The sequence below is a fragment of the Pelophylax lessonae genome, assembly GCF_965119305.1.
Source record: "Pelophylax lessonae genome assembly, chromosome: 2".
Taxonomy (NCBI): Eukaryota; Metazoa; Chordata; class Amphibia; order Anura; family Ranidae; genus Pelophylax; species Pelophylax lessonae.
The window spans coordinates 610,304,036-610,331,836 of NC_138769.1; the positions used below are offsets into that span (position 1 = coordinate 610,304,036).

At 43.5% G+C, this 27,801-nt stretch overlaps 1 protein-coding gene across 1 annotated transcript in view; it reads right to left on the reverse strand.

The window, feature by feature from the left end:
- Window positions 1-27,801, reverse strand: part of LOC309548493 (polyunsaturated fatty acid lipoxygenase ALOX8-like) — a gene marked incomplete at its 5' end in the record, with an annotated part of 109,245 nt that overhangs the window by 39,736 nt on the left and 41,708 nt on the right. The window contains 3 exons of the mRNA XM_082248440.1: window positions 4,328-4,531; window positions 7,901-8,044; window positions 10,102-10,274. Coding sequence (XP_082104566.1) covers window positions 4,328-4,531; window positions 7,901-8,044; window positions 10,102-10,274 — 521 coding nt within the window. The remainder of the gene's footprint in view (window positions 1-4,327; window positions 4,532-7,900; window positions 8,045-10,101; window positions 10,275-27,801) is intronic.

Sequence of the window (27,801 nt, forward strand, 5' to 3'; positions counted from 1 at the left end):
GCTTATAGACAGGGCAGGGTCCGGTCGGGTGCCTTCTCTGCTGCTCTCTTTGGATGCGGAGAAGGCATTCGACCGGGTCCATTGGACATATATGACCAGGGTGTTGCAGCGGTTTGGCTTCCAGGGACCTATCTTGAGTGAGATTTTAGCGCTCTATTCTAACCCTTCCGTGAAGGTGTACACCTCTAATATGCTCTCACAAGCTTTCCCAATCACCAACGGAACGAGGCAGGGCTGCCCACTCTCCCCCTTAATTTTTAACCTCCTTATCGAACCTCTGGCGGAAGCCGTTAGATCCTTCCCTCACATCAAAGGCCTTGTGACCCCTTTGCGCTCCCATGTAATAAACCTGTTCGCAGATGAGGTTATAATTTTCATGACGGACCCAGAAAAATCTCTAGCGGCTACACACTCACTGCTGCAGCGGTTTAGCCTGGTTTCCTACTATAAGGCTAATTTTGCGAAGTCCTTGATCCTTCCCCTGGGCTTACCCCAACAAGTCGTAAATTACAAACTCTGTACCCCTATACATGGAAACGAGATTGTATACCTTATCTGGGGATCTTACTGACCCCAACGGTGGATAAATTGGCTGCTACGAATTTCCCCCCTTTGGTAACTAAAATTACGCAGGAGTGCCAGAGAATCCTGAAAACTGAACTCACCTGGTCGGGCCGCCTTGCCTCGTTCAAAATGCTTATTCTACCCCAGATCCTCTACATATTTAGATCCTTAGTAATTCCTGTCCCCCGTCAAATTCTTGCATCGCTTCAGACAGCACTGAAGGGGTTGGTATGGAAGGGGGAAGAGGCCAAGAAGTGCCCACTCCCTTCTCTCTAAACACTGGACCGCAGGCGGAATGGGCATGACGGATGTCGGTGACTACCTCCTCGCCTCGCATTTGGCTCAATTAAAGCACTGGGTGGCCCCAGGGTGCCATACAGTGTGGAGTTCTTTGGAGGAGGACATCTGCTCTCCCCTTCCCCTGCAGACGGTGCTCCTGGCAGATGTATGGCGCCCATTGCCGCTAGAGAAGTTACCCATCTCTGTCAGGGCCTCGCTGTTGGCTTGGCGGGCGTTCACGACTTGTGCGCTACCGTCATCCCAAAAAACGAGGGTCCCTATCCCTACGGGAGTATTGGAAATAGTTATCCCTCACTCCTCCTTCAGAGTTTGGACTAGTAGGGGCATTACGAATATGGACCATATTCTGATAGGAGACAACATCAAATCCTTTCAAACCCTACAGGCGGAATACGCGCTTCCCTCCTGAGCATTACAGGTATCTACAGCTCGCCCATTTCCTCCGCTCCTTGACATCCCCTCATATCCACTTGCCCCTAAGAGGCTGGACATTCCTGCTGGGTAATCTCCGTTCGGTTAAAGGAACCTCCCTTTTCTACAACCTTTTTCACAACAAGTTGTATTACTGCAAAATTGTTCCACTTACAAAATGGGAGGGGGATCTGGGGGGACTCATTTACTGATGAGCAGTGGAAAGCAGGCTTCCGTTCGGTTAGACAAGCCTCATCTTGCACTAACCACTGGGAACTGTCCCAGAAGATCACCCTGCGATGGTACCTCACCCCATACCGCCTTTCTAAGTTCGTACCAAACTATTCACCCCAGTGCTGGAGGGGGTGTGGCGACGTAGCCCACCTTGTTCATGTGTTTTGGTCTTGCAAACACCTGACCAGTTTCTGGAACAAGATATTCTCCATAATCTCAGAGATTACTGGGGTGATAACCCGCCCATCTCCAGCACTGGCGATATTGAATATAGGGGTTGAGAGGTTCCCTATAGAAAGTAGCTCCATAGTTACTCACATACTACTGGCCGCCCACGGCCTGGTGACTAGACGATGGAAATCCGATATTGTACCCAACTCCTCAGAGGTTATTGCCATGGTCAAAACTAATTCTGTTTAGGAGGGCATTCTCGCACGCAAAGCTGGACGTAGCGCCAGATTTGACCGTGAATGGTCCTTGTGGTCCTCTTGGATCTCGACTAAGGGTTATTAATCTTACTTTGCTGATAATTTGATTTTGGGATTACTCTGCTGACCGGTTATTCTTGTTTTTGTTTTTCCTGTTACGTTTAATTGTTATCCCCTAATTTCACCAGTTCCCTACTTATTGCTGGATATGGCTGTTGAACACGATGCTATGATGATTTGCAGACAACTCACACACTAGCTTCCCCTCCCCCCTTTTTTCCCCTGTTTTCCGACCCTGTGGTCTCCACAACCCTCCCTCCCTCTCTTTTCTTCCCCTCTTGTTACGTTTCCTCCCTTCCTTCCTTGTCTCCCCCCGCCGCTCCCCTCCCCCTACCCTTTCCCTTCTCCCTCCCCCCCTCCCTTCTTTCTTTATCACTCCTTCCCCTGTCCCCTCCTTTCCCCTCCTTCCCCCTCTCTCCTCTTCCTTCCTATTTCGCTCTCTCCAACCCTTCCCTTTCGGCCCCCATCCCCTCCTCCCCTTACCTCCTTCCCCCTTCCTCCAATTCTTCTATCCCCCATTCCTTTCCCCTCTCTTCCTCTACCCCCCCTCATCTCTCCCCCTTCACTCTCCTCCCCCTTTCTCTTCCCCCTCATTCCTATGTATCTCCAGCCTTCCCTCCCCGTTCTTCCTTCCTCCCCATTTCTCTCATTCCTCTCTTCTCCCACTTCTTCCCCCTCCGCCTCCCTCCCTCCTCTCTCCCTATGGATGCCCTCATCCAAATTTTTATGTGCACCCATGCTGGCGGACGTATACTGCACTAGGTGACACAATACATCCCGAAAGGTCTGCCCAAGACTCTTAATGGTATAATTGTATGACAATTCTAACTGCGGTACATATCCGTGTTGCAATTTGTATACCCTTTCTTTGTTATGCTATGTCATAAAATGTACTGTTCCTTTTAAACCCAATAAAAATTCTTTAATGGAAAAAAAAAAAAAAAAGAATGTGTACCACCTTTCCAGACACTGGGAGGTCAACATTCTCTGGATGTGTTTCAGAGGCATCCTTTAGCCAAATGGGGAGTGGTGGAGAAGGCGGCCAGCTGACCGATGCCTTTAAACAGTTCTTTTGTCCTCAGCAGCACTCAGGGCTGTTAGGTTTAAGCAACCATCGGCAGTGCTTCCATCATATGGTGCATGATTATCTAGGTGCAAGAGCAGACTTTGAGACCTTTCCAGCTTAGCATCCACTGGGTCTTGAGGATGGACCAGCGCTTTCAGCGTGCTTTCCGAACGGACGTTCAGTGCTGCTGGAGGCTTTGTGATGGACAAAAGAGTGCGTCTGTCCACAGACTCTGTTGACCAGCTGACTTCTCAAAATGAACCAGTCCTGGATCAACTAGAGCTATCAAGCCCCTGATGCTGATGTAACAGATTGAATTTGCTAGGGGTCTGCCATCCCTTGAAGACTGCATATGCTACCTATCCTCTACCATGATTCTACTAGCTTCCAACAATGTTTTTGGTTTAGGTCACTACCAACCCCCAAGGCCTAATTTTTCTGCTCTTGTAAGACAGGTGCATACAATTTAAATGTTGTATGTAATTTTTAACAGCAGGCCCTGTCCCTGTGCCCTGCTAACTGAGGGGTTACGGTGTTCAGGCACCACCAACCCCAAAGTTTTTCTGCACCTGTATGACAAGTACATGCGATTTCAAATTTGGATTTTTTTAGCAGCAGTGTCCCGTTCCTGCACCCAGCGAGTGTAACTACGAGGGGATACGGTGTTCAGGCACCAACAACCACCAAGGCCCAATTTTCTGCACCTGTATGACAAGTACATGCCATTTGAAATTTGTATATTTGTACATGACATTTTTTTGCTTTAAAGATGTCAGTATTGCTGCAGCAGGCTACATACATCGTAGAGATGCACTACTTTACAGGCACATTCAGGGGACCCCCCAGGCACAATATTTGAAGGAATTTTTCATTTTTACACTTTTGGAGCAATAACTTGCATTTAAGCCTTCAAAATGAGGCCGTTTGATTTGAGGTTAAAAGAGTTAAAGAGTCCCATAGACTTCAATGTGGTTCGTTTGTTTGAACAAATTTTACCTCTGTTCGCGGTGTTCTGGGGTGAACCGAACCGGGGGGGGGGTGTTTGGCTCATCACTACTGTTGAGGTGGTGGTATTGTAAAAATAAAAAATAAAAACATGCACCAAAACAAATCTGTTTTACCTATACACAATGAAAAAAATTGGAGCCTCTAAACCTTTACCAATATTTCTGCGATCAAATTAGATGATCTGCCTCATTTGCTGGCAATTCTAACAGCAAAATATCAAGTCATTCTCCATAAACAGAATAATTTCAGACTCTACCTTGTACACCGGGTGTCCCATTGGAAGTTGCCTGGTAGTTGCAATCGAGAAGACCTCGGCTAAGAGATGGGTACGGAGAAGGTGAGTGTCAACTTCATGTACTTGAAAGTCAGCACTACGCACCCAGATCTTGGCCAATATCCAATCATATTCCGAATCACTGGGCAGGAAGATTGGAGCATCTTTTCCAGGGGCCTGAGATATCTGGAATATAAAACAGATCATGGGATTTATTGGCCATACAATTTACCAAAAGTATGGTACAGTTTTGATCTGGTTTTATTATATTGCATGAATGGCTTTTATAATGGTTCAGACATCACAACCTCCGAAAACTTGTTTTCATTAACAAAGGCGAGTCATGCTGCTTTTCCTCTTAAGTGCTTGCAAAGCATGCACGTGTAATTGAACGCACAGTCTGGCCTGGGAAGAAGGGGAGTATGGAACTAACAAATGTGAGGAGGAGTCTGGAACAGGGTAGCCTGGGTAAAAGGTGGATAAACCATGAGTCTGGAGCAGAGCAGCCCAGAACAGCCTGGGGGGGGGGGGGTTGAAGAGCGCAGCCTGGGAAAAGGGGAGCCTAGAACAGATCAGCCTTGGTAAAGCAGGGCCTGGAACAGGAGGGGGCTCAGAAAAGTATTAGAGGGGCTTCTGCACACAGGTTTTTTACCTTCATGCATAGAATGCATAAATGTAAACAAAAAAAAAAAAAATTGTGTGCCTATACAACCACTTTATATTTGCTCCTCCTGACTGTATTTAACTCTGTATGCTATTTCTGTGCTTTGGTTGGGGTGCACCTACTGTGTCCCTCCCTGCTACCCTGCACATGGAAGTACAACTCACAATCACACACCTTTCAATAAAGGAGATAGGGCAAGAGGACAAGACAACTTGAGCTACAAGTTTATAGCTGGGACTGGGCTGAGGGGAGGGAGGATGAGGGAGAAGGTTTGTTTATTCCACCTGTAACAAAAAGAAAACTTCACTAAAAAAACTACTTGAGTTAAAAAAATATGGAGGTGAAAAACACCCAGAGGTGCCTACTTTAATGACAGTGACATCTTTTTATACTAAGTGGTACATTAAATTGAGTAGGATTTCTGACATTTAACAGTTTATGCTTTTGCTGGCTTATCACTGTTCGTTGATTTTACTTATTTTCCAGAATTGCTTTTTAACAAGAAATGCCCCTCATTACTTCAGGCTGTAGGACCTGCCAAAAAAAAAATTGTGTTTCCAGTTCTGAGATTTACACAACTGCCACACAGCACAGTCCTGCCTGGCAAGAAAGGGAAAGGGATCTGATCTTTCTCTGCTTCACTTTCACTTACAGGTCTCCTCCCTACCCACACCCTGTGACTAAACCTTGAAAGGAGTAGCAGCACACTGTTGAGTTAATCTCTATCCCTCGCATTTACCCTTATCAGCATGCCCCTTGTACTGTTCCATTAGAAAATACATTAGGGTTGTATTAAAGTGTATGAAAACCCAAAATCTATTTTAAATATGTTTGGCTTCAAAGTATTTTTTTTTGTAAATCTGTAGCAGACATCCTTACCTGGAGATTATATTAGTAACAGCACTTTATATTGCAGGTTGGTAATGCTTAGCCACTGTTTCATAATCAGCAGCAGCATTGTCACTTTACATTGTGTACTCCTACAATTAGCCATTGGGCTGCCTATCAGGTCTAACAAATAGGTATCCCAGTTGCCAACTGAAGGAGTGCACACAGCAAGCTGACAATGCTGCTGCTAATTACAAGTCAGTGACTGAATGTCGTCAGCTACCTAAAGAATTTGTCACACCAATACTCTGTCATACAAGCACATGGTACTGCAGGCACATATTAGGAATAAAGTCTCCTGTACGCTCTGTATTCTTCCAGCCTGTGGAGTCTTGAGTAAACCAAACAAAATTTTGGGCTCCTGTGGCTACAGCAGAAGCCCCATACTAAAATTTACCTCAATGTATGTAGGCGGGCGCTACATCTGACCCCTAAAAAATATATAAATATAGGCCCTGTCCTCATGGGCTGTAACACGAAAAGAGCTCTTGAACAAGATTGAGTATCCTGCGATAATCAAGGTCGAGTAGGGAACATCATAATTTTTATATGTGGCATTCCAACATAGTAAAGGATTACTCAAACAATGTAGCATTTGAATGCAAAGCACATACAGCGCAAGTCGAGACTGGTGCCAAGTTGTATTAGGACCAAATCAGGTGTCAGGATGTGTATTTATGTATTTAGAGGTCAGAGCTCTAACTGGGTAGAGCCCTACTTCTAATCAAATACAAACGATTAATGTATTCAGATATGTATCCAAAAATGCTAACGTTGATTCACCTGCAAAAGAACAGAGTTAATAAAGCACTGACTTTACTTGCATTTGTATTTCCCCTAGTGGCCAACTACCAAATTGCCCCTAGTGGGCCTAAATGCAACAGACGTGTAATGTTCTTGACACAGGTTGATTTACTAAAACTGGAGAGTGCAAAATCTGGTGCAGCTATGCATAGTGGCCAATTAGCTTTTAACTTCAACTTGTTCAATTAAGATTTGGTGGAAAAAACCTGGAGGGGCCGATTTGTTTCTTTGCACAGCAGCACAAAATTTTGCACTCTCCCGTTTTAATAAATCAACCTCTTTGCTTTCTTCCAGAGCCCTAGAATGAAACAAAACAAAATAGTTCTAACTATTCTAATCCCTATCCAACACATATCCTGCTAGGATAAAGCAATGAAAGCAGCAGAAGAGCCAGACATTCCTGACTCCCAATTCCCTTAGTACATGGCTGGTTGAATGTTATTGGGTAAAACATGTTATACTAACCCTGCATGGACCGCTGAATTTTAGAACAGGTTCTCAAATCAGTGCAGGGCAGCCACACAGCAGTCATCCACCCACTATGGTTCAGTAAACAGCTTAGGAGTTTTCTTATTGTAAATGTATTGCTAGTAGAACTATGGAGGGGATCTGGGAGTAATGCAGGATACCCCAAAACAAAGCAGATTGCTAATGGAGGACACTATCATAATAGCACTAGTAATTCTCAAGGTAATAATAATCAGCTAAGGCATTCTATTTATGCACAGCTGTGGACCATGCATCAAAAAGTAGCACAAATAGTGGAAGAATGAGATAGTCCAAGTTTCAATGCCTGAGGGCAAGAGAACTCCAGTTTAGAAGAAATTTTACTCACAGGGTCCAAAGAGCGTACACAAAAGTGCTCCAGGGCAAAACAATCTAAACCCTCACATGAGAAAGAACCGTTTCCTCTGCACTGCAACCTATTTAACAAGAACCCATCCACCATCTGTGCACACCTCCCCAGGGTTTGGAAGGGCCCTACTAAATATTCAGGCCAGGTATTTACATCCGCTTGCCCTAATCCTCAGAAGCTTCTCTTACAGTCTGGGGAAGGTAATCAAATTCTCAGCCTGTAGAGTCTTGAGCAGACCAAACTACATTCTGGCTCCTGTGGCTACAGCAGAAACCTCATACTAAATTTACCTCACAGTCTATGTAGGAGGGTGCTACGATCATAAATACACAAGTGAAAATACCTGGATGGCAATTGGGACAAGCTGATCCTGAGGATTCTTCCACAGTAGACACATAGGGGCTGCAATGTATTGAGGCTTTCCATTGATAGTATTAGCAGGAACACCCTGGAGAATTTCATAATCTGCCAGGAAAATGTGACCATTCTGAAAGGTAACAATTATGAAATCTGATCAGCAATGAAATAAATGAATTTAGTCTAGTCATACAGGAAATGGTGTTTATTTTGTTACATAGGACCAAACCACTGAGCTAATTTAAAGTGGATGTAAAGCCAAAACATTTTTATTTTGGATAAAATGTACATTGAATAGAACCTTTATGAAGTTTCAGATTTCTTCTCACTTTGAGCAAATCTCCCCATTGGGACACAGCAAAAATATTTCAACCCTTCCCTACTATATTCAAAACTTAAAAAGTGTTGTCTGCACACTTTAATACCAGTTCATTTTACAACCCCAATTCCAAAAAAAAGTTGGGGCTCTAAAATCTACATAAAGACAGAATGCTATGATTTGCAAATCTCAAACCCATATTTTATTCACAATAAAAAAAAAAAAAAAATAGAACACACATCAAATGTTTAAACTGAAAAAAATTTACCATTTTAGGAAAAAAAGGGAATTTTAAAATTGATGGCAACAGGTCTCAAAAAAGTTGGAAGATCAGGTTTCACACAGTGTAACATTGCCTCTTATAGCACTCTGCCGCAACTGGTCTCCTTAGTTCCCAGATATTTTCAGTTTGGTAAAAGGAAAATTGCCCCATTCTTGCTAGATATAGGATTCTAACTGCTCAACAGTCCTCTGTCTTTGTCAAATTTTTTCTTTCAAGATGTGTCAACTATTTTCAGTTAGTGAAAGGTCTGGGCTGCAGGCAGGCCAGTTAAGCACCCGGATTTTTCTACTAGAAAGCCATGTTGCGGTCATACATGCATTATGCAGATTAGCATTGTCCTGCTGAATTATCCAAGACCTTCCCTGAAAAAGATATCTAGATGGAAGCATGTGCTTCTCTAAAACCTGGATATATCTTTTAGCATTGATGGTGCCTTTTTAGAAGTACAAACTGTCCATTCCATATGTACCAATGCACCCCCATACCATCAGAGATGCAGGCTTTTGAACCCTGTGCTGATGAGCCAAAAAGGTCCCTCTCCTCTTTAGTCCAGTAGGCACAGCACCCCTGGTTGCCAAAATGAATGTCAGATTTTTATACATCTGCCAACATAACATGTTTTCACTTTGCAACAGACTATTGCCCTGTTCAGTGGAATTGGATATAGGGGCCCCGAACCTCCTTTCCCCAGGTCCCCTTAGCAGATCGTGGGTGCAATTTCAGGCTCCTGCAGACACTCAGTACAGCGTCTGCCTATATCTCCCATAATGGCAGATCAATTAACTTTGAGTGTGCAAACCAGCGCCCTCCCAGTTTAAGAACTAGAAGCAAACTGTCGCGGCAGCTGACAGAACTCTGAATGACAACTGTGGGCGGAGCCCTGCACAGCCACGCTGTTTTTGAATTGTGACAGCGGATACGAGGGAAAGATCTCTCGCTTGTTGACACAGTGGGGGGGGGGGGGGGGGGTCAGGTCGAGGTGTGGCCAGTTTCTTTGATTACATGTTACACCCTGAATATGGGTGTAACATGTTACCAGAGGTGAACTTCTCCTTTAATGCAGTGCTGTCTGAGGGCCCAAAGATCACAGTATTGTGTTTTGTCCTTATCCCTTATGCACAGAGGTTTCTCAGAATCTGGATATTATGTTCTGTAGATATTTAAATCTTTCACAATTTTAGGTTGAGGAACATTCTGAAATTGTTTGACAACTTTTAGACGCAGCTTTTCACAGATTGGTGAACCTCTCTCCAGCTTTACTCCTGAGACACTGACTCTCAAACATGCTTTTTATACCCAATCATGTTACGGACCTTTTGCCAATTAACCCAATTCGTTGCAAAATGTTCTTCCAGCTCTTCCTTAGAACCACTTTTGATGCCTTGCCTCAACTTTGAGATGTGTTGCTGCCATCAATTTCAAAATGACCTTGTTTCTTAAAAATATATTTTCTCAGTTTGAACATTTGATGGGTTTTCTATTATGAATAAATTCTGTTTTTATCTAGATTTCATACAGCGGCCAAACTTTTTTGGAATTGGTATTGAATGATTAAGATCCATATTTCCACACCAGATAACTTCACCTGGAGTTCTTTCTGTAGGTTTGTGCAAGCCCCCAGGGATGTAGCCACCATGTGGTCAGTAACTGGGAAGTTCTCTGGAACGTTAACACATTTCTTGATCAGTGTGGGGTTAATTCCATTCAGATATTGGCTTCCAAAGAAAGAATCCTCCTTCCATAGGTTACTCACTATAGCTGAAATACAAGAGTTTTAAAAATGAAGATATGCTTTATTAAAGAAGTAGCTACAGAGTGGGTGGTTAAGTATACACGTGACTTAATGTAGAATTCCCATCAATGCTCAAACGGACCAATGCCTGAGGTCCCTCGCTGGTACAGGCATTTTCTCCCTGGCTTTTTCTGAATGCCAGTCTACAACCATCTCGATTGGCTGTTGTGAAATGAGGTCTCTCTTGTGCATGCGCAGGAATGCAATAATCCTGGCACACAGACAATGTGCCAGAATTCAAACTAAGCTGCATATGTGCAGCTTAGTGTAAATTCTACGGAGGATTGTAAACATGCAGTTAAGTATTACTGGAGAGATATTGCATGTTTCTTCTGAAAAACTTGTGACCCCCTTAGAATATGCTGCAGCAGCCTGACACTCCTGCAAATCTGGTCTATTTGTGTGAGTTAATATGTTATGGCCATTTGCCTTCATACACCTAAAATAAAGTACATGTATTTGGCCTGTATGCACTCTACTTTTTCTTTAATCATTTAGGCATGCTCCACCAGATCTCCCCTGAAGATTGTTCACAATTGAAATAAGTTAGAAAGATTGGTGGCAACAGAAAAATTCCATTTATGGTGTTTGTAATTGTTTCCTGCTAAGAGGAAAGCTGATCACAATTTGCACTTGGAGACCCAAGCAATTTATGTATATATTGCTTTAACCATTTTTTGTACTAAAACTGTTCTACTTCTAAAAATATTGTTTAGAACATAATTTTATGGCTGTAATAACATCCCATGGGAGATGCAATCATACATATACTCATCTTAATTCACAAATGTTATTAGGGTGATTAAACACCCATTCTCCCACCTGGTGATTCAGGATGTTAATCTTTGGGATGAACTCAAGATTATGATACAATGAAAAGGTGTATGAAACAATATACCTTATCTTTTTGGGTTTTTCTGACTTGCAGGATACCACTATTCGTGTGTTTCAAGGACAGGAGTGGGTGAATCTAATGACCCCCTATGAAACAGGATTTAGTGAAATTTCTTCCCCATTCTTTACAATGGATAACATTTTGGAGGAAAAAAAAATACTAATCATACTTTTTTGGCATAGCAAGACATTCGAGAAATTTTCTAAGAACAAAATAAATCCTATAGGTTTACGATTCAAATTTTGCCCAATATAGAGCAGGTATTGATTGTAAAAAAAAAAGTGGGAGGACAATTTGTGTGCCTGTTCTCATACAATGATGTGCATCTTAAGCTGGGTTCACAAATGTGTGTGGACACGGCTCACAGCAGGGGATCTGGGGCATCCCTGTTCTTAGTTTTATTTTTCTGGTAAAGTCCCAAATCATTGGGGGTACTTTTTTTGTTCTTAGTTTTAGAGATGAATCTGGCCCGAATTTTTGCCTGAATTCGGACCTGAAATTGAGCCCAAGATGCACAGGATCCTTCTGCAATGCATTTCACAGCTGCCCCGGAGATATGTGAACCGGCTCCATTGTCTGTCAAACAAATTAGATGCGGGGAAACCCGCATCCAATTCGCTTTAGTGTGAACCCAGCCTCAAGTACAGTATACAATAAACAAAATTAGATAATGACAGTAGCTTGAGAGAAATTCAGTCAACAGGTATCCCTTTTATAAGGAATGTGAAACGTAATTGAAGGTCAGCCTAACCGTGTATAATTAAACATTTTACAAATTAAGGAGAAAAAAATTCTGGAGGGATAAGCTAGCTTTCGATGAGGGTCGTGCCTATAAATGGTTAACCTAGAAAACACCAGGGCAAATCCATTAAACGTACACATTACAATGGAATTAATCACTTTATTCTGGTTTTCCTCCACGTTTATCTCCGGTCAAAGGCCCTCCAAAAGCAAGGCCATTATCGTATTAAATTAAGCTATCATGTTGGGAACACTGGAACAGAAAAAACACTTGGTTACTTCAGAATGCTCGGGACATAGTTTGCATGTTGTGATTTGCACTACTCTCACAACAGGGTATGCACGAGCCACAAGGTGAGGTGATGGGCCATTGACTGGGACACCATTCGTATTATCACTCAAGACCCATTTTAGGTCATCTGATTTTTTTACCACCACATCAGGAAGCAACTTTGCTACTCTCCCAAAGAATAGGACGAGGAATAGAACCTTACATATTAAGGGGACCAATGGAGAGAAAAACTCAATGTAGTCAATCTGCCATCCTATCCACTCCCTGAGGCAGAAGAGTTTTTGCCCCCAACAAAATATGAACAAATTTGAACTAGTGAAGGACATCAAATTATTCATTAGAAAATTATCTAAATATATACATCACAAAAATCAATTGCACGAGAACATTTAAAAGATCAAACCTTTTGAGTAAAGAATTTGCACCTGCTAACCAAGGTCTCCCATTATTGATGAAACAAGTAATCTGATTTGACTTTGAATCAATTCTCAATGAGGTGATACCACCACTGCACTCGCTGCAGAAGAACCCAATCACCATCAAGCCCTTTGATAAGGGGGAATGTGGGGATAATGGACAATGCACAACATAGGGCTATGTGCCTGAATATTCTCAAAACAAAGAATGTGTCCCTCAATAGCCCCCTCAGTGAATAAATTCAATAAAAAGTTTCATACTTCAGTAGGATACCTACTTTGAGGCTGGGATTATTTCTAAAGACATCTGGGAGTATATACGAACACCATACCCCAAAATTCCTACTTTTTATAGCTTACTGAAAATACATAAAAACATCACCAACCCCACAGGCAGACCTGTTGTATCTGGCTGCTGTGGTGGTTTGACTTCAAATCAGAGCCAAATCATTGATTCTCATCTTCAACCTCATGTCACTACATTACCCCCTTTTGTAAAAGACAATCTTTTACCAATAATTGAAAACATAACAGTTACTACAGAAGCATTTGGTAAGCTGTAAAATCTCAATACCCCACACAGCAGGCTTGGCAGCCATCAAAAAAAAAAGTTATATCAGAGGAACACAGGATTGGTTCTTCAATGCGTTCATATGGTTGAAACTAGCCTTTAACCCGCATCACAACTTTTTTCTTTGATGTCTCCCACTTACTCCCAATTTATCTCTGTAAGGGCCATTAGACTTTCGAGAGGAAAGTATTTAAAAAGGCGGCTCCCAAACACTCAGTACCAACACGCGTAATCTTACTCCATTCAAACCAGCAGATCAGAAGAATCCTTAATAAACATTGACCCATTTGGGTAGATGACATGCTGCTAAAACAATTTGCCAATGACAAAGCAGCTATTATGTTCAAAAGAGCAGCTTTACTGAGAGAAAGTGAATTCCTTGGTGACAGGAAAGGAGACTCTTGCAGACAATTAGACACTTACCCATGTGGTGGATGTCCTTATTGTGTCTACATGTTGGGGAGCAATATTATGCTCCAATGGTGAACATAATAACTTTAAACATTTTGTGAACTGCCGCACCAAGGGTGTGGTCTATATGCTTTTCTGTGAGCGCAAGTCATTTTACATCGGCAAGATTAAATAGGAATTTTGGCAACACTTATACAGACACATACATGCATGAAACCCCCAATCTACCATTGGGCAGACATGTGATTTCAGCCCACAATCACAAATTTCCCAAGATTAAATTCTCAGCAATTTGCATTCCAAATCGCAAGCAATTGAGCTGCAGGTTGGAAAATTACTTGCTCAGCTATCGCTAGACTTGTCAGGCTTCACATTGTTGCACAATTACAGCAAGTCTGCATTGCATGACTCCAGATCAACTTTCTTTGCAAACATTTACAAGTCTGCTGCAAGTTCTGGTTCAGTTATGTTGTGCAATAGTCATCCCACCCCAGGGGTCACTGTGGCTGAATTTTCAGGCTATAGACTCACCACCTCAACTTTGCTCTTGCTACAGTAGAGACTGGCCATGCAAATTTCCTACAAATTGGAAACTAGAACTTGTGCTTCAAGTGCTCTGTAGGTGTATAACTTGCCAGGGAAAATGTGCAGCAAATTAACAAGACATACAATTCAATACTGCCACAAAATTTGTGTCATCCTTGCCATCTGGGAATGGAAGGCATTCAGGCACAAAATCCAAAATCGGATTGTTTCTTGAAGTTTCAAAAGTTGACCTTAATGGCAAAATTCTATGGCCGTCATTTGGAGTATTTAGAAACTAAACTCAAGCAGGCTCTTGTGACTTTGAAGAGGAAACAGACTTAGTTGGCATAAAAATTAACACTGTCCTGGAGTTTCCAAACTTTCCGCAACCTTATGCGGTCCCCTACTTTGAACTGTACAGACTGTAAAATACGTTTTTCCAGTTAGCAGTGCATCTTGTGGGAGAAGTTTTACAGCACTGAAATAAATTCCCATTTTCGTACAACGACAGAGGAAAGGCTGTCGGATCTTGCCACTCTAGCAATCGAGTTTAAGCTTGCTGACAATATAAACATTGATCAAGTCATTGTTAGGCTTACATCAATGCATAAAAATTTACAAATCTATATTAAAAAAAAAAAAAAAACATGTACACAAGTATTCACAGCCTTTGCCATGACACTCAAAATTGACCTCCTTGAGTTTCTACAACTTGGAGTCCACCTGTGGTAAATTCAGTTGATTGGACATGATTTGGAAAGGCACACACCTGTCTATATAAAGGTCCCACAGTTAACAGTGCGCGTCAGAGCACAAACCAAGACATGAAGTCCAAGGAATTGTCTGTAGATCCTCGGAGACAGGATTGTATCAAGGCACAGATATGGGGGAAGGGTACAGAAACATTCCTGCAGCATTGAAGGTCCCAATGAGCGTAATGGCCTCCATCCGTAAATGGAATAAGTTTGGAACCAAAAGGACTCTTCCTAGAGTGGGCCACCAGGCCAAACTGAGCATCCTGCGGAGAATGGCCTTAGTCAGGGAGGTGACCAAAAAACCAATGGTCACTGACAGAGCTCCAGTGTTAATCTGTGGAGAGAGGAGAACCTTCCAAAACTACCATCTCTGCAGCACTCAACCAATAAAGGCCTGTATGGTAGAGTGGCCAGACAAAAGCCACTCTAAAAAAAAGGCACATGGCAGCCTACCTGGAGTTTGCCAAAAAGGCACCTGAAGGACTCATACCATGAGAAACAAAATTCTCCGGTCTGATTTAACAAAGATTAAACTTTGGCCTGAATGACCAGCATCATGTCTCGAGGAAACCAGGCACCGCTCATCACCTGGTAAATACCATCCCTACAGTGAAGCATTGTGGTGGCAGCATCATGCTGTGGGATGTTTCAGCGGCAGGAACTAGTCTAGGGAGACTAGTCAGGATCAAGGGGGAAGATGAATGCAGCAATGTACAGACACATCCTTGATGAAAACCTGCTCCAGAGCGATCTGGACCTCAGACTGGGGGCGAAGGTTCATCTTCCAACAGGACAACGACCCAAAACACACAGCCAAGATAAAGTGGCTATGGAACAACTCCATGAAGGTCCTTGAGTGGCCCAACCAGAGCTCTGACTTGAACCCAATTGAACATCTCTGGAGAGATCTGAAAATGCCTGTGCACCGACACTCCCCATCCAACCTGGAGTTTGGGAGGTCTTGCAAAAAAAAAAAAAAAATGGGAGAAACTGCCCAAAAATAGGTGTGCCAAGCTTATTGAAACATACTCAAAATGACTTGAGGCTGTAATTAGTGCCAAATGTGCTTCAACAAAGTATTGAGCAAAGGCTGTGAATACTTATGTACATGTGAGTTGTCATTTAATTTGCAAAGATTTCAAACAAACTTCTTTCACATTGTCATTATGGGGTATTGGTTGTAGAACTGAGGAAAATGATGAATTGAATCTGCTTTGGAATAAGGCTGTAACGATGTGGAAAAAGTCAAGCGCTATGGATACTTTCTGGATGCACCGAATGCTCTTCAATATAGGAGGCTTCTGCTTGCTTCAGAGGGCAACAGCAGAAGATAAGAAATTATAGAACATTGAAGTATATTCACTAAAAGGTGAATTGCAGGAGAATTGTAGGAGGAGAATTGCAGGATAATTCAAAGTCTGAATTCAAAAGTGAGCTATAAGAATTTTTCTGGTTTGGCTATTAGTGTTGGGCAAATGGTTTGGGCCAAAAGCATAAGTTTGGGCCAAACATTGGCTGTTCATCCTTTTCGGCAAACCTGCGGATCTGCAGGGCGTTCGGGGGGCGTGCGTTTCGCCGAACACCCTGCAATGCACTATACAGTGCATTCTATGTCACAGTATAAGCTGGTTGTAAGTAGCGGGGCCGGGAAGCAGGCCACGGCATCCTTAACACCGGATGACTCAACTATCAATGGGCTTCCCCGCTGACAGCTGAATAAAAAAACCTTGTATGGATTTTAAGGGGAACCTCACCAATTTTTTTTTTTTTTTTTTTTTAAACACAGCGTGGGGTCCTCCCAAAATCCATACGACCCTTATCTAAGCATGCACACTGGCAGGTCAGAAGGGGAGGGGGGGGAAGCGCAAGCACCCCCTCCTGAACCATACCAGGCCACATGTCCTTAACATGAGTGGGTGCTTTGGGGCAGGGGGGTTATCAGATTCTAGAAGCCCCCCCCCCCCGATTCTGCCCCTCCCCCCATGTGAATGAGTATGGGGTAGATTGTCTCCTTACCCATTCACCAAAAAAAAGTGTCAAAATAAAACACGGTACACAGGTTGACAAATCCTTTATTAAAAAAAAAAAAAAAATACAAATACTGCGTCACCCCCAATGCGGATCCATCGTTAAATCATGCCACAAAGTTGACCCAAAAAGAGAAAAATAAATGCAGACAGTTCTCAGTTCTTATGTAGGCAAGGGCGGGGCACCTGGTGCATGCTGGGTCTGATGTCACAAGAGGGCGGTGTCACCAGGTGGCCCTGCGCTAACCTGTCAAAAACGGCAAGCCAGCCATTTATTCACTTTTTGTTGAACAGGTAGTGGTACTATGTATCCCATACTCATTCACAATGGGGTGGCAGAATCTTGGGGCCCCTTGTTAAAGGAGGCTTCCAGATTCCGATAAGCCCCCTGCCCACAGACCCCCCACAACCACAGCCCAGGGTTATGGGGACAAGATGCTTTGGGGTGTAGAGCCCCCACGGCCCCAAAGCATCCCCAATGTTGATCTAGTATGGTTCAGCAGGGAGGGGTGCTCGCTCATCACCTCCTTTCCTGACCTGCCAGGCTGCATGCACGGATAAGGGTCTGGAATGGATTTTGGTGTGTCATTTTTTCTGCAGCATGTTCTATGCACCATTTCACAGACAGAATAAGGGGATCCCCCTTATGACAGTACCCAGGCCCCCATACCTTTTGTATGCCCAATAACTTGCATATAAGCCTTAAAAATGGACACGTAATTTCTCATGTTTGGCTTCTGTAGACTTCAATGTAGTTTGCGGTTTGGGGCAAAACTTTTCCACTGTTTGAGAGTTCTGCTGCAAAGCGAACGGGGGGGAGGGGGGGGGTTGTTCAGCCCATTCTCTATTGGCCAATTTGACCTAGATTATTCAAATCTGTCAATTCTTCCAATTCGCCTAGCTGAATTGCAGTTGAATTAGTAGGAGAACTGGTAGGAGAATTGAAGAATCAAGTTCAGAATAGCTGAACCAAAAAAAAAAAAAAAAAAATGATCCGATTCAGCTCACTTTTCAAATTGTATATATTAATCTAGATTTTGAAATTCTCCTGCAAGTCGCCTTTTAGTGAAAATACCTAATAGTTTCTGAATGCTCAAGAGTGTGTAAGAGAATGAGCTAGTTTTGTTTGATGCTGCACTTCTTGCATGTTAAAAATTTGTTCGGTTCTCTGTTAATTTAAAGTTCCATTTCACATGTGTCAAACAAGGCCCACTGGCTGAATTCGGCCCACTAGGCCATTTTATGTGGCCTTCCCACCCAGGGCTTTTTTTCAGCCAGAATGTGGTGAAATTGAGTTCCTGCTCACCACTGTCACTTGCAAACACAGAAGCTTTCTGTGGGGGCGTGGCCTGGCGCACAATGGAGACGGCAGCACACTGAGGAGCTCCGTGGTCTGAACGGCTCTACAGCACTCCGTGGTCTGAACGGCTCTACAGCACTGACTCGTGGCTCAGACGGCGCTCAGCGATGGGCAGAGTGACCCGCCACACTCTTCACAGCAGCAGGCAACAGATCTTCCTCCTCCCTGACCGGGAGAGACATATCCGAGCTGTTCAAATCCCAGTTGCCCGGAGTGTCACACTGCCTGTCAAGATGGCGCCTACACGCAGGGAAGTTGAAAACAGCGAGGCCTCCATGTCGGCATCCGAGGATGGGGTAAGCAGGGACTCTACTGCTGACTTACCCCTGACATTTGCTGCCATGACCACTATAGCAGCGGACATCAAATCCACCTTTTCAGCCACAATAACTGGCCTAAAAGCAGACATACTGGTTTTGACTGACCAGATGTCCACAGTGGAGCAGGCTGGGGCCCTGAGGGATAAATCTATTAAGAAATTGGAGACTATCACTACCTCATTCCCAACAATTTGAGGTTAATAAACATCTTTAAGATTAGGACAACAGGGGGAGACTTAATAATTTGAGGATTAGGGGTATCCCTGAATCGATCACCTCTGAACAAATACCCCAGGCTCTACAAAAAGTCATTAACTCACTCACCTGAATGCCATGAGGATGCGACCATAGATTTTGTTCGCGCCCACAGGGCCTTGCGTGCCAGGGGCCCCGACTCAGGACACCCTCGAGACATTATCTGTTGCTTCCAAAGTTTCCAGCTTGAGTACAATGTCGAAAGCCAATCAAAATGATAAAATTATATTTAGAGATAAACCCATACAGATTTTTCAGGATTTGTCAGATTACCCTGAAAAATAGGGAGGACACTACACCCTTTCTTAACTGCACTTAGGGAACTGGATTTGAAATACTAGTGGCCATTTCCCTTTGCCCTTATGGTAACAGTCCAAGGCAAACATATCCTCCGATTGCCTAATGACCTGCCAGAATTCTGAGAAGGACTACAGCTCCCCCTGATCGAACTGCCAAAATGGTATCAGGAGTACAGACTCCCTTCGCGGTCTAGAACCCCTCTGCACTCTCCACTGTTGTCTCCGGACAAACCGTCGCACAAAAAGAGCAGAGGAACCAAACATGGAGGCCAGAGTATGTTCACCCCTACTCCTCAACGGAGGAACATTCGGTCCTACGATGACCGTTGATAGACTACTACATGGCATTTACTGAGACCATTTATACTTCCTTGGCAGACTGACCGCGTTGATATATCTTTTTGTCCCTTCCCCCCACGTGGGACCCTCGTTCAAATTTTGAACCTTTTTTGCTTCAAGTGTTTTTTCAGTGATTTTGTCTTGTGAATTTACGGCGACTGGAACTTTGTTTCCATTGGTGGCTGACTTCTTGTTTGCTGCAAAAGGAATCGGATGATAACTGCCCATTTCCTTGAAACTCAGGAACACTGACCTATACTTACCTTCTATCCTCACTTAGAGGTCTGATTATTCTTCATATGCTGGCACTGATCTGTTCCTGAAGACTGCCCTTCCATGGAATGTCCACAAGATGTCGATCCTACTCCCATTTTCTCTTAAACAGACTACCTTCCTGTTGCAGAATTTGCTACCACACTTTGGCTTCTGAGTATCTGTGGGCCTCAACGGCTAAGGCAGACTGCTTTATAACTGCACCTTTCTCTGAAGCCCATAAGATCCCATTGTCGTTTTTATTTGCCATTTCAGCTAATGTTTCTTTATTATACAGACATTACCTCCTTTCCACCCTGTTAACAGCTGCTGTTTTATCTGACATCAAACTGCTGTCCATGCTCCTTTATTGTGTTTCTAATGCATTGATAGGAGCCGTGAGTTTTATTTTGCCTTTATGTTGCACTTGTTCTAAAAAGCCGTTCTCCATGCTTTATGGTTATTGTACGTATTATTTGACTGTATATTTTACTATCTCTTCCACATTTAGTGCTGACCCTATTGGTTGTGTGCCTCCTATTGCATAGTTACCAACATTTAAAAATAATTTCCAGGGACAATTTGCAGCACAGCTATCAATTACCACACCCACTTCCATGAAGCTCCACCCACTCTGCATAATTAATCTCGCCTACTTATCAGATTATAGGGTTTACTCAATAGAGAGAGAATTACAGGAAATTAAAAAGGGAATTTCAAGCTTAAGGCCACAGTAGCAGAGTTGGAATAAGTCTCCCATTCAGCTGCACTACTTCTGCGTAACATTTATGGGCAGCCCGATTAACAGGTGCTTCCAGGGACAATATAAATTACCTGGGACAGGCTCCTATTTGTAGGGACTGTCCCAGGAAAAAAAAGGGACAGTTGGCAAGTATGCTATTGCCCTGATACGGAGTCCTCTGTGGCCCTGATATAAGGGTGATGGATGATTACTTACACGATTACTTCTGCCTTAAGGCTTTTGTTACCTTTGTTCTTTTACCTGAACCGGCAGAGACTTGTTTCCATCTCCTCTGCCTTGTCTATTTTTCCCAACCATTTGTTTCCCTTCTCCTTTCTCTCCTCTTTCTCCCCTCTCTCTACAGTTAGTCGCTTCATATAAAGTGTCACTTAAGCCGTGTACACCTTAAACTGTTTTATACAGACTATGGCTTACCAACCGGTAGGCATGTGCCCTACAGCAGTGGTCCTCAACCCTGGTCCTCAGGGCCCACTAACAGGCCAGGTTTGCAAGATAACTGAAATACATCCCAGGTGATATTTGCTGCTCAGTGATTGCAGTACTCTAGTCTGCATTTCCCCAAGGTAATACTTAAAATCTGGCCTGTTAGTGGGCCCTGAGGACCGGAGTTGAGGGCCACTGCCCTACAGTAATCTCCCACAACATTCAAGGACTCAACATTCCAGAAAAAAGGACCCTTCTCCTTAAGAGCTGAAAAAGGTTAAACCCCCACTTTGTTTTTGTTACAGGAGACACATTTTAAACAGTCAGGTACCCAAATTGCTTTCACCATTTTTTCCTATGGTATTCCACTCTACTAATCCACAACTAAAATCAAAAGGCGTATCTATATTGATCAGTAAAATGGCTGTGGCTAACTTCCAGGTTGAGACACCTTTCAGATCCTTATAGGAGGTACATTTTTGTAAGGGGCACATATGCCAGGACACCCACCACCCTTGCCAATGTGTACTTCCTGAATAGATCACATGCTGCCTTTTGTCAGAAAATGGTACACTTGTTATCTGGCTTTGCCAGAGGCCGTATTCTCCTTGGGGGAGATTTCAATATCTCGCTAAATCCTCTAGAGGACAATTCCAATAAGAAATCTTGCAACATAGATTTGATACAAGCAAGTGTATGGTAGCGAATGCAATTCCTTGCCTTGGTTGACTCATGGAGGGCCGTACACCCTGATGGCAGGGACTTTACCCATTACTCAGCACTTAATACGTGCATAACTATCATGATCTGTTTATCTCCCAACATGATTTGACTAGTGTACGACAGACCTCCATAGGCGCGCAAGTACTATCAGATCATGCCCCGATTTCAATAACCTTATACACAAACCAAACCCAGAGGGTTTTCAATTGGAGATTGAATGCCTCCCTGCTCACAGACCCAATGACTGCTGCCCTTGTAGCACAACATCTCCAGTCATTTTTCTTCTAATGCTTCCGACGTGGTATCTCCTATGACGAGATGGGAAGCCCATAAAAGCATCATACATGGCGAACTTATTAAATTGGGTTCCCGCCATAAAGGAAAAAGAAAAGGTGATCCAGGGTCTTGTGCATTTGATCTCCAATCTTGCATAAGGAATCACTTCAGACCATGACGAACCTGGTACATAAACTTAAGGAACTCCAGCAACTGCTAGAAGCTAAAGCTAAATGTATTTATTTCTCCATAAGGGAATTTGTGAGCATGTCAATAAAATTGGTAGATTTTCAGCTAGAGCTCAGAGTGGAACAGACCATTATTGCGGGCGTTAAAAATTAGTCGGGAAAACGGGAATTGACGGCCGAAAAAATAGCTGCACAGTTCCACGATATTTACTCACTGTACAACATCCCCAACACCGACCATCGGCCCTTGCAGGTGATAGGCCTTCTAATATTTTGTCCCATCTTCAGAGTAGCAGACTCCCTGTGCTTTCGGATATTTGATATTTCGGACAATTGATATACCCTGACCAAGTGGGCGTCATGCCTGGGAGGGAGGCAAAAGATAACGTAACGCACAAAAAACCTTGAATACGACATAATCTGATTACCAGACGTAAAGAATTGGGAGGTATGGGCCTCCCGGACTTCCAACTGTACTATTATGCAACACATCTTACGCGGATTATCGACTGGCACTGTCATGCTCCAAGTGAGGGTGGCATTGGAATCAGATGTTCTTGATTCTTCACTACAATTTTTACCATGAATGCTTACACTCCCGCAGTGAAAACACATCTGTTGACGAGCCCGACACTTGCAATCTTTCATACGCTTTCCAAACGCCAGGACCCTTCTAGCTCTCCAGGTCCACTTACACCACTGGCAAACAACCCTCATTTTCCACCTAACTATACTGATCCCTGGCTTAAAGCTTAAAGCTCCTGAAAATGATAATTTTAAGTTAGCATTGCACTTCAATAATGGCACCCTGGTCGCACGTGAGAAATTTAAACTCCCACACGCTAAGGTACCCATGTCTTTTTGGTTCTATATGCAGCTTCACCACTAGCTCACTGATCACACGTGGAAATCTGCTTGCTCTAGACAGCTTTTGACTTTTGAACATGTCTGCTTGGCGCAAACACCATACAGAAAAGCTACGTCCTTTTCCTATGCACTTTTACTATCTAACGAACGTCAAACCTAACAATTTCAGGCCTAGGTGGGAAGCGTCCCTGCACATGCCATTTCGGATAAAAGTTGGGCTAATGCATGTACTATGGCACACAAATGCTCAATAAGCAGGGCCGTCTTTAAAGAGGGGCAAATAGGGGCAACTGCCCTGGGTCCTGTCCTTGTTGAGGGGCCCAACATCCAAACGATTACTCCGTCACAGTGCAGCTGTAGCTGAAGGGAAAGGGAAGCAGTGATCGGAAGTGTCCAAGCCACACAGCAGAGCTGGCCGAGTGGAGAGACACGCTGACAAGCAGTGGCAGAGAATGAGTGACGGAGGATTGCATAGACAATGACATTCCTAAGGCAGCAAAGATAAGAAAAGTGGTGAGGAATTTACAATCTGAAACAGAAGATGTGCTTGTTGGAACTGACATTTGCTTGCGATTAACATAACTGGGAATGCCACACACTGGTCGGCATGGATGAGCAGTCAGCTGCTATGTTCTGTGATTAGCAAGTCGAATTTTCATTGCTTTAGCTGCTAAAGTCACTTATCTTTGCGTCTCTGCATGCTATGCCCATTGACAGTACAGTTTTGAACTTTGATCCTCTAGCAACCAATGGGTATGCAGTAATGATGTGCAATAGCCTCTAGCAACCAATCAGTAAGGATGTTCAAGAAAATGTTTGCCCAGGGTCCAATCAATATTAAAGACGGCCCTGTCAAGAAGCACGAGATTTCAGGAAAACGCATACAAGCTCCTCACTCACTGGTATGCAACTCCAGATAAGCTTAGAACATGGTTTCCTGCAGCATCAGATGCGTGCTGGAGATGTGGCCAATCTCCAGGGACGCTCTACCAAATATGGTGGCAATGTCCTAAAATTACTGCTTACTGGTCTCAAATGCGCGAATTGGTTAAAGAGATCACAGGCACGCCCTTCCCACTTACTCCTGAATGTTGCCTACTCCACACATGCAGAAATTCCGCTTCACAAATACAAAAAATCCATTGTCTTTTTTGTTGAATGCTGCTAAATCACTTATTCCATGATACTGGAGGTCTCCTACCTCCCCGTCTGTTAGGGAATGGCTGTTTGCAGTAAATGATAGATCTAACATGGAGGAATCAGTGGCAATAGCTTCAGATAGGGTTCAGAAACTCCACTCACTGTGGACCCCCTGGCACCTTTGCACATACTCTGCAACTTTCTCCTGCTTAACACCTGAATCGCTCATGCAACTTCTACTGTACCACCTTTATTGTGAATGTTGAGTCCTACTAGTGGTTCTTACATGTCCTTGGGTCCCGATTACTGTTCATTGTTGGTACTACCTATTGGGTACTTGGATTAACTATGGAAACATTACACACTTAAGCTGGATACACACTATCCAACTTTTGTGGTCAGATTTCCTTCAGATTTACCTTTTCTATGTAGTACAAGGGCCTGCCAGATTGCATACAAATTGAAAGCGTTTAGGTTTGACCTCATATGGTTTTGACCTCATATGGTTTTGATAAGTCTGAAGGAAAAAGTCTTCAGAAAATCTTAGTGTCTATGGCCCTTTACTCTTAAGCTATGACAACGCTACCCTTCCCTTCTCTGCTTAGCAAAGTTATACTTCCTTTTACTGCCATTCTATTCTTACTTCTATGGTTGTTTAATGCAGATAGTATAATAATAAAACTATCTCACTGTACTCTATGCTGTCCAGTTCTCATGCCAGATATTTGTATTTTTTCCTTGTGTGTACGTATGCGCCATACTTACTACAATACATGTTATAACTACCTTTGTTTTCAATGTACTTGATGATCTGTTGGCACTTGTTCTACTGTTTATATACTTTGTACAAAAAAAAAAAAAAGTTTTCTGTGTTTACAAGGACAGCTTTTCTCTCGGCGGCTCAGATCCCTGCCTGCACGGCATTGACAAGGGGGATTTAGATACAGATGCAGTGTGGGATGGGGCATCACATAGTAAGCTGCACTGTGATCCCCATCTGTGCCTGGGTGCATAGATGCTGACCAATGGTCTTCCTGCTAGTGAGAGGCAACGCTGCCTACATTGCTGGGAGGTAATAGAGCTGCACTGAGTAGGAGAGATGCGAGGAAGCTTTTGTGGTGGGGGGATAAAAATATGAGCGCTGTGGAGGGAGATGTGTGCAGAGGTGGGTGATGGGGGACAGTGGTGTGGAGGTCAAAGCCAAAGGGTGGGGGGGGAATTGAGATGTGTACACCCCTAAACCTTGCACTCAATGTAGTGCACTCAACATTGCACTCTGTAGGTAGCTCAATCTTTAATTCTGCTCATAACTGACTCCTGGCATTTATTGCCCCTTTAAATCCTCCCACTGCTAGTAAAATATGGCCACAGCCGTCTGTTTGGGAGGCATGGTTGAGTTCTGGCACCCATTGTCAGAAAAAAAAAAAAGCCATGGATAACTTTATGTAGTCTTACAGATACAACCGGCCTTTGGGGGCAACCATAACACTGATGCGCTGGTAACTATGGGTGTGTTGGTTTATTAAGGTGAGCGTTTTAATCTTGTTATGGATAGTATACCATCAGGTCGGTCTATCGTATGTGTAGACTTTAATCTGATATATATTATAATACTATCCAAAGAAGTGGGACAAGTGTATAAATGCGAGTTGAGCTCAAACCGTATATATTTTTTGCATGCGAAATATGGTATAAAATTAAAACCCAAAGATAAGATAGTAAATGATCCATCATTTGAGCTCAACTCACATTTATACACTTGTCCCACTTCTTTGGATAGTATTATATACATCAGATTAATGTCTACACATACGATACAGACCTGATAGTATACTAGCCATAACAAGATTACAACGCTCACCCAAATAAACCTACAAGCCCATAGTTACCAGCGCCTACTTTCATTTTTTACCCATTTATATATATATATTTTTGGTACCACTACCATTGAAATAAAGGGGCAGCAGGTATCCTTACATATATAGGGTCATATACCAGAACCAGGTGCCTTCACCTTTACAATATACCATAACACTGATGCGGCCCGCAATGAAATTGGGTTCGACACCCCTATTCTATTTTGTGTACCACTGCTGAATGAGCAGATCCCCGCTGAGCAGGCGGACAGGTCCATGTCCACTCCGCGAACACAGCCCGCTGTTCTCCATGGGCCGGTCGGATGGAAACGGATAGCCTGTCCTTTTCCACTCGACTCATCTGATCTGCCAGCTGGATAGGGAATAGATTTCCATCTGTTTTGAGCGGACAGGATAGTATGTCGACTGGTGTCAGTAGACCCCTGTCCCGACATCCGCTGCTCCATGCAGAGCTATGGATGGTCTGATCAGGTCTGCCTGTAAAACTGACAGGTGGACTTGATCGGGCTTGCCAGTATGAAGGGGGCCTTCTAAATGCTCTTTGACAATCCCATTTTAAAAATACATTTTTTTTTTTTTTAAACAAAAAATTATTTTTAAGTATGATGCTACAAGCTTGGTACACCTATTTTTGGGCAGTTTCTCCCATTCCTCTTTTCAGGACCTCTCAAGCTCTATCAGGATGGATGGGAAGCATTGGCGTACAGCCATTTTCAGATGTCTCCAGAGATGTTCAATTAGGTTCAAGCCTGGACTCTGGCTGGGCCACTCAGACATTTACAGAGTTGTCCCATAGCCACTACTTTGTTATCTTGGCTGTGTGCTTAAGGTCATTGTCCTGTTGGAAGATAAACCTTCGCCACAGTTTCAGGTCCAGAGCTCTCTGTAGCAGGTTTTCTTTGTGGATGTCTCTGTACATTGCTGCATTCATCGATCATGACTAGTCTCCCAGTTTCTGCCACTGAAAAACATCCCAAGCAAGATGCTGCCACCACCATGCTTAACTGTAGGGATGGTATTGGCCAGGTGATGAGCGGTGTCTGGTTTCCTCCAGACATGACGCTTGCCATTTAGGCCAAAAAGTTCAATCATTGTTTCATCAGACCAGAGAATGTTTCTCTCTCATGGTCAGAGTCCTTCAGGTGCATTTTGCAAGCTCCAGGAGGGCTGTCATGTGCCTTTTACTGAGGGGTGGATTCCATCTGGCCACTCTACCATACAGGTCTGACTGGTGGAGTGGTGCAGAGATGGTTGTTTTTCTGGAAGGTTCTCTCCTCGCCATGGGGAGCCAACTACACCCAAACTGTCCTCGGTGAATCAAAGCTCCAGACCATCCTGGACTCTTTAGGCGATGCTGCAATAAATCCTTGATACCCATTATTTGGCAGGGCCAATGAAAGAGCAACTTTAGGGAAGCCATCGGCTCCCAGCTGGCAAGGATCTCCAGCAATCAGTGATATCTGAAACAAGGGAGTATAGCACGACAGACAACGAGCCCATGGAAAAAAAGTCAGTGGAATGACATTTGCAGGTACCACAAACAGCCCATAGGATATCCTGACCATCTATGCAGCAGTGTCTCAGGTGCCTCAGACCAGATCACAGTTTTCCATACCCTACTCCAGAAGCTGCTTCTTCAGACCCATATACAGCATCTTCCTCTAACCCAGTCCCCTTGTGTGTTGCAAGCACTGTTCCGATACGCTGTGGGTGCACCCCTTTAGGAGACTTCACACCAGGCAAAGTAAACAAAAAAGGTATTCTCCAGAAATGGTAGT